This window comes from Austrofundulus limnaeus, unplaced genomic scaffold, assembly GCF_001266775.1.
Source record: "Austrofundulus limnaeus strain Quisiro unplaced genomic scaffold, Austrofundulus_limnaeus-1.0 Scaffold238, whole genome shotgun sequence".
In the NCBI taxonomy this organism is placed as follows: Eukaryota; Metazoa; Chordata; class Actinopteri; order Cyprinodontiformes; family Rivulidae; genus Austrofundulus; species Austrofundulus limnaeus.
Window position 1 is genome coordinate 144295 of NW_013952640.1, and position 7619 is coordinate 151913.

The following is a 7619-nucleotide window of genomic DNA, read 5'->3' on the forward strand; positions in this document are numbered from 1 at the left end:
ACAATAAATAACATCAGACAGTCATCTTCCAACCTGTTCTGCCGCTAGAAATAAGTTACTTTTTCCTCTCTCCTTTCCTCCTGCTTCGCAGCAGGAGATTTCACGTCCGCAGCTGACCCCCCCCCCCCCCCCCCGCGGGTGCGAGTTGTAAGGATATTTTGCAAAATTTATTGATTTTTAGGGCTCTTTATACAGGTAAACTACTTTTATTCCTGATTTACACTAGTAATCGTGAGCAGCTGTACGCTTTTATTTTTTTCTGTCAGGCTGTCGCGGAGCGTTCCTCCTCCTCTGTCCGGTGCTGGTGTGGGGTGAAAATCCTCCACCTCAGACGTCCAGAGATGTATCTGTCTGCAATACTGTGGTCACTTTCCATGTAGCATCAATTATGCTAATGCTAGCTGCCTGTCACGTTCTCTCGTCCTGGCCACACCTCCGCTCTCTAACCCCACCTCCCCTACCCACTTTGATGCATTTTTCAAATTTTGCCTTGGGGCGGAGTTATCTTTTCACAGGGGGTAAGATACACTTTAAGAGCTGACGCGCGGGGGCTACCTGACGCGTCCGAAGCTGGATGCAGACAACTATCTAACCAAGCGTCAATATGTTGATGAGTTGGGAGTGAGCATGGGTTGCCCCAGCACACACTGTGTGAGCTAACAGATGGTGCGAGTTCATTGTTTAAAAGGGCAGGCTATTAGCATTCCATCAAGAAATGCTATTTGTTTACTATGTTCACAGGCGTTGGTTTCTAAATCTCTACTTAACATCGTAATGAGAATTACTTATTTTTATAAAGCAATATTGCTTCACGTTCACTTGAGAATTGAACTGAAAGAAGAATCCACTGAGGTACAACCCCTGGCAAAAAGTATGGAACCACCAGTCTTGGATGAGCACTCATTCAGACATCAAAAAGAAAAAAATAAGTAGGTCTTCTGGATGGGTTCTTCTTTAGTGAAGCATTTCGTCTCTCGTCTCTAAAGAAGAACCCATCCAGAGGACCTACTTATTTTTGATTTTTTTTTTTACCTGGCTTACTGAGATGCATCAGGACACTCATTCAGACATTTCATTCTGTAAAACAAACTCAGATCAAAAACATGATACAATAATAAGGTCATTCCAAAGTGCAGGTTGTTGGCTTTCAGGAACACTCAAAGAAATGAAGAGAAAACATTGTGGAAGTCAGTGAATGTTACTTTTATTGATCAAGCACAGGGAAAAAATATGGAATCACTCATTTCTGAGGGAAAAAGTATGGAATCATGAAAAACAGATAAAAGACCATTCAAAATACATCACTATTATTTAGTTGCACCACCTTTGGCTTTTACAATGGCTTGCAGTCTCTGAGGCATGGACTTCGGAGCCTTCTTGTGGACCATTTTTTAAAATTTCCACCGCTTGTTTTCAATTGGGTTGAGATCTGGAATATTTGCAGGCCATGACATCGACTGAATGTGTCTTTCTCCAAGGAATGCCTTCACTGTTTTTGCCCTATGGCACGATGCATTGTCATCTTGGAAAATTATTTCATCACCTCCAAACAGCTGTTCAACTGAAGGGATGAGAAAACTGTTCAAAATGTCAATGTAAARTTGTGCATTGATAGAAGAATGAACCACAGTCATCTCCCCAGTGCCTTTGCCTGACATGCAGCCACATATCACCAAGGACTGTGGAAATTTGGTTGTTTTCTTCAGGCAGTCCTCTTCATWAATCTCACTGGAACGGCACCAAACAAAAGTTCCAGCATCATCACCTTGTCCAATGCAGATTCTTGACTCATCACTGAAGATAACTTTCATCCAGTCATCCACAGTCCATGATTGCCTCTCCTTAGCCCATTGTAGTCTTGTTCTTTTTTGTTCAGGTGTCAATGATGGTTTTCTTTTAGTTTTCCTGTATTGAAATCCCATTTCCTTTAGGTGATTTCTTACGGTTCGGTCACATACATTGGTTCCAGCTTCCTCCCATTTATGCTTCATCTGTTTAGTTGTACTTTTTCGGTTTTCAAGACAAATGGCCTTAAGTTGTTTGTCTTGATGCTTTGATGTCTTTCTTGGTCTACCAGTACGCTTGGCTTTAACAACCATTCCATGCTGTTTGTATTTGGTCCATATCTTGGATACAGCTGACTGTGAACAGCCCACATCTTTAACAACCATTCCATGCTGTTTGTATTTGGTCCATATCTTGGATACAGCTGACTGTGAACAGCCCACACCTTTAGCAACCATGCGTGAAGAGTTACCTTCTTCAAGGAGTTTCACAATCCTCTCTTTTTTTTCAAGAGACATTTCTCTTGTTGGAGCCATGGTTCTTGCCACTCCACTTCGTCCAGCAGCCCTCCAAGGTGTCATGACTGCAGGTGTTTTTAACTGCAGACTAATGAGCAGATCTAATCTGAGGCAGGTGTCCATTTAGGGAAAGGAAATTGACTGGGTGTGTCCTTATTTTCTACCTCCAATTTGAGTGATTCCATACTTTTTCCTCAGAAATGAGTGATTCCATATTTTTTCCCTGTACTTGGTCAATAAAAGTAACATTCACTGACTTCCACAATGTTTTCTCTTCATTTCTTTGAGTGTTCCTGAAAGCCAACAAGTTGCACTTTGGAATGACCTTATTATTGTATCATGTTTTTGATCTGAGTTTYTTTTACAGAATGAAATGTCTGAACGAGTGCTCATCCAAGACTGGTGATTCCAMACTTTTTGCCAGGGCTTGTATAACATTGTTTGTCTTCGATTCAGTATTTGACTCTGCCTGGATGAGACATATAAACCAACCTGATCCAATTTGGGATTCTTCGTTCGAAGATGAACCTGGCTCCGTTCTGCAGAGTTCTCTCTGTGTCGGGGATAGCTATGAAATGAAACAAGATAATAACAGTAATTTTATGCTCTGTGACAACGAGCCCAAGCACAAAAGGTAAAATGGTATAGTTTTTTTTTTACATCGTGAGCTTATGAGCTGGTTCTGTCTGTGAACATAAAGAGATTTGACGTTTGTCGGCTAAATCTAGGAGTGGGACTTACTTTTTCTGCCTTATATTAAAGTGCTGCCATTGTTCTGTTGCAGAATGAGCTCACTGCTCCTAAATAATATTACATTCACTCAGTTCTGCCAGTTAATCGTTTCAAAAGTGGAAGGCTACTTTTTTTTCTCTCTAGCGAAGTGATTCATCAAGTCCCATTATATTCCGTCTCGCTCTTTAAAGTTGCCGGCTGCGTCAAAATCATGACGAGTCTCCACCTCCTGCTGGATCTCACAGCAGCCTCGACAATCAGATCTTATTACAGCAGATTTCCACATCTATTAAACGCACCTGATGGAAACGACAACGAGGAGGTGGTCGGTGCCACGCCCACCGCTCCATTCTCCAGGAGAGCGGTGTCCTGTTCTGGTATGATGCACGATTCTAGCAGTTTAAAAGTCCTCCATCGTGCTAGATTTTTATATTTTAAGTACTGTAGATCTAAAACCTGGGTTTGCTTTTCTACATTCCTTTTTCAGATGTGTAAGCCGCGCTAATGCACCTCCGTACAATCAGAGAGGCAAGCTTTAGATTAGTTCTATGGTAACAGGCTGTGTGGTCTCTCTCTTTAGTGTGAAGTACAGATCGACCAATACAGGTTTTTTAAAGGCCTAAATTATTTTGACATCCCGATATGTGCTGACAATTTTTTGGGGGAGGGGCTGATTCTTGAAGGTGATATTGGTTTTTCTTCCTCCATTTACATGATAAAAATAACACAGTAACAAATGTTACACAAGTCTGAATTTAAACAAAAAAGGAACATTTATTAACAAAACAAACAAAACATGAACAATGGATAGCAAACAACGTAGAACAGTTATATACCATTACAAAACAAACAATCTTAAGATTGTTTTTATTGTATCTATGAAATTTTACTCGTATCGGCTGATAGCGATACAAGAAAAAAAAACACAAACATCGGCCTGAAATATTGGCCAGCTGATGTATCGGTTGACCTTTAGTCTGGTGGAAGTGGTATCTGTGGTTTCTAAAATTGAATTTAAAATTTTGATTTGAAGAGTTTTCCATTTTTCCTCCATCCCAGAGAAGACGACAGCCTTTCTACAACGTGTTCACCTAGGGCTTCTTCTTTGCGTGATACAGCTTTAACCATTATTTGCGGATGGCACCGTGAGCTGTGTTTATAGGCAGTGATTTGTGGAAGTGTTCTTGAGCCTTTGCTCAGAACCAGACCTGCTTTAAATATTTCATTAGTGTGCAATATTGACTTTCCGTCTTGTCTTTGGGGAGGGGGTCAAAAGAAAATGGTAATGAAATATTCTTCTTTCAAGTATTTGTCTTTCATTTTTCTTTGAATAATTTATTGTTCAATTTAAAAAGAAAAAAAATACAAGAAAAAAAAAACTCAAAACAGAACAAAAATARAAAATAAATAAATAAGCATTAATTGAGAGGCTTTGTGACCCCCTGGCAAGTCCCCCCGTGGCCCACTCCACAGTTTGATAACTGCTTAAAAGATTCATGTGTACTATGTACCACTGTGAATAAAATATGTATTTATGAGATTTGCATTGCATTAATTTTTTTTCACATTTTACGCAACATCCCTACTTTTATCCAAATTGGGGTTACACAACCAAAATATCTTCCTTCATCTTCGAACAATTAAATGGTGTTTTCTAAACAGCTGTACAGTTTTACTCCCAGCAGGCAGCCTCTGTGGTTCTCAGTCAAATAAACTTCAGCTCAGAAAGGCCGATTGTCGGACGGGTGTTTTTATGAGGTCTGACATCCGCGCTCAGCATTCTTTGTCCACGCACAAATCATCAAATTTCATTATCCCCACTTCATCTTCATGCAGAATCACTTCTCCTGCCTCGCTCTAATCTCCCGCTTTGTTCGGCCCCTCTCAGACAATCTTTTTCTGGTCTTATTGCTCACATTCTTCAAAGTGAGCGCTCTGAATTCATTTATGGACCGACTTTAATTATCTCGTTTGGATGAATGTCTTGCGAGTCACCACTTATACCTTCTCCACATTTCATTATGACTTATTCATGCCTGTTCTCATAACTTAGGCTTGTCAAACCATTTTTCACAGTTTCAGCTCTTTTTTTTTCCCTTTCTGGCTGAAAAAGCAGATTTTTATGCTCACCATGTTGTCATTTTTGATTCATAACTGGACATGGCTCTGTGGGAACAACTTCCTCCAGCACTTAAAAATAAAATCTATGTAAACCATGTTATTTTTTAGCATGTTGGCTAGAATAACCTTGGTATTCATGAGGAAGAAGCTTCTTGATTTGTCAGAACTGAACGGTGTGTATCATTAGAGGTAGAATGTCAGGATTGGATTTTGTGTTTTTGTGATTAGGTCTTGCTTCGTGATTTTTTTTTCCGTCTTAGTTCATTTTCTGCTCCATTCAGTCAGCCTGCCACGCCCACTCTCACCTGTTCCTCATTTGTATTCAGTCCACATGTCTCCACTCACCCATCAGCCGTGCTCTATATACAGACGTCCCCTGATTTTTAACAGGGTTATATTCTTACAACACATGCAAAATGGGAAAAATCACAAAATTTTAAAGTGGTTTTTAAAAAAAAAAAACCAAGATGAAATGTGTGAACATGTGAGAGAGGGCAGACACTGCATTGGCGATGTTGAAAAAAAAATCTTAGAGGTGCATCAAATCTTTGTCCTCAGTGATTTTTTTATTTTTTACCCATGAGATAATTATCTGCAGCACCTAACCCCATTTTCTCTGACTCTAAATAAAAAAAAAACTGCTTAAAAGTGTTTGTGCTGCAGCTGTCTGATTGTGTATAATTATTCTCAGCTGCTCTCTTCTAACACTGTAATATTTATCTCAGTGTTGCTTGTTAGCTTGATACGATTTTGTTTCTACAAAATTACAGCAGTCTGAAAATATAACTTTTGTGTGGTATTTTTTTTACTTCTGATCTCACAAACAGCTGCAAAGATGGAGACAATGTAGAGAAATTACAAGCTAATTAGCTGTTAGCTAACTAGCTATGAAGCTACAATTACAAGCTTAATGGGAGATTTTTCTTGGCCGCTGCTGCAAAAGGAGGGAAAAAAATGTAAAAGCCTGTGTTTGTTCATTTGTTTGTTAGCAAAATATCCTACAACCACTAAATGGATTTGAATGAAACTTCAGGAGAATTAGTTTACAACCAGATAATACCAAATGAACATATCATTGGATTTTTGAAGTGTTGTGGGGGGAATAAAAGCAGAATAATAGATGTGCACGAGACCCAAATAAGACATGATGAGCAGAAAAACAGAAGAAGGTGAGAAATGTATGAAGGTCATTGAAAAGCAGCAGGCTTGTTCAATTCTCCTCGAGGACTGCTCTTCAAAGTGAGATGAGACTCTTTTCTTGAGCACAGACCCCAAAATAGAACAAGACGGAGAGAAAAATGAAAGAAAGCTGCGTATGAATTGTTCACTCTGTAAGTTGGGATGAAATCTTTGGGAAATTGTAGGTCATAACCTTTTTTTGGCTGAATAATAAGAGCAGATTTTTGGTAATGTTTATGCTAAGACATTTAAAAGTAACTTTATCTTTCTTCTTGTGTTTCTCTTTCTCATCCTCCCTGCCCTCAGACAGTAACTTTGTCCTGGGGAATGCTCAAGTCCAGTCCCTCTACCCCATCGTCTACTGCTCGGACGGCTTCTGCGAGCTGAGCGGCTTCGCCCGCGGCGAGCTGATGCAGAAGAGCTGCATGTGTCACTTCCTGTACGGCGGCGAGACCAGCGACCGCATCACCTCGCAGATGCAGAAGGCTCTGGACGAACGCCGCGAGTTCAAAACTGAGATCATTCTGTACAAGAAGAGCGGTAAAGGCTGCAGGACGCTGTCAAACCTGATCACTCTCAACGTACAAAGAATTTAGTGACAAATACTGACTCAGTTGTGCTCTGATTTCCCCTTTTTACAGGCTCCAAGTTCTGGTGCTTATTAGACATAGTTCCCATCAAGAATGAGAAGAGCGAGGTGGTTCTGTTCCTGGTGTCACACAAGGACATCACAGAAAATAAGGTCCTGGACCGTGGCAGTGAATCTGACACTGGTGAGTAGGAGCAGGAGAAAGAAAGAAAAGTCCAATTCTACTTTAAATGACATGAAATGATTCAGACTCTGCAGCCAAGGATTTATTATGGTTTTATTGTTGATAAAAAGCAGCTCGCTGGTGTCATCCTGAAGGTGTAGAAAACCATTGCTTCTGTTTTCTTACGCTACTGTCCGAAATATGATTAAATCAAAGAAATTAGATTTTCTGCAAAAATACAGAGTGAACACTGAGCACTGTCTGACTCTGCTGAAATTACATCAGTAAAGCTAAATGATGTAAAACACTAGCAAAAAGCCATTAGACAAAGCTCAAATTAAAAGCTTCAAGTGGATAACGCAAGCAAAAAACAAAAAGGAGCTGAGGTGGGGGCTCCAATCACATGACTTGGACTCGAATCAGACTCGAGTAATTTATTTTAAGGCTTTAGACTTGACTTGAAAAAATGTTCAGAGACTTAGACTTGACTTTGACTTTTACACCAATAGCTTGGGACTTGAATTGGACTTGA

General features: G+C 39.9%; 1 protein-coding gene across 2 annotated transcripts in view; it reads left to right on the forward strand.

Annotated features, from left to right (window-relative positions):
• kcnh3 (potassium voltage-gated channel, subfamily H (eag-related), member 3) overlaps nt 1-7619 on the forward strand; it is an 86723-nt gene that overhangs the window by 18799 nt on the left and 60305 nt on the right. For both annotated transcript variants that reach the window (XM_014020026.1, XM_014020025.1), the window contains exons 2-3: nt 6642-6875; nt 6977-7108. In XM_014020026.1, the coding sequence (XP_013875480.1) occupies nt 6642-6875; nt 6977-7108 (366 nt within the window). The remainder of the gene's footprint in view (nt 1-6641; nt 6876-6976; nt 7109-7619) is intronic.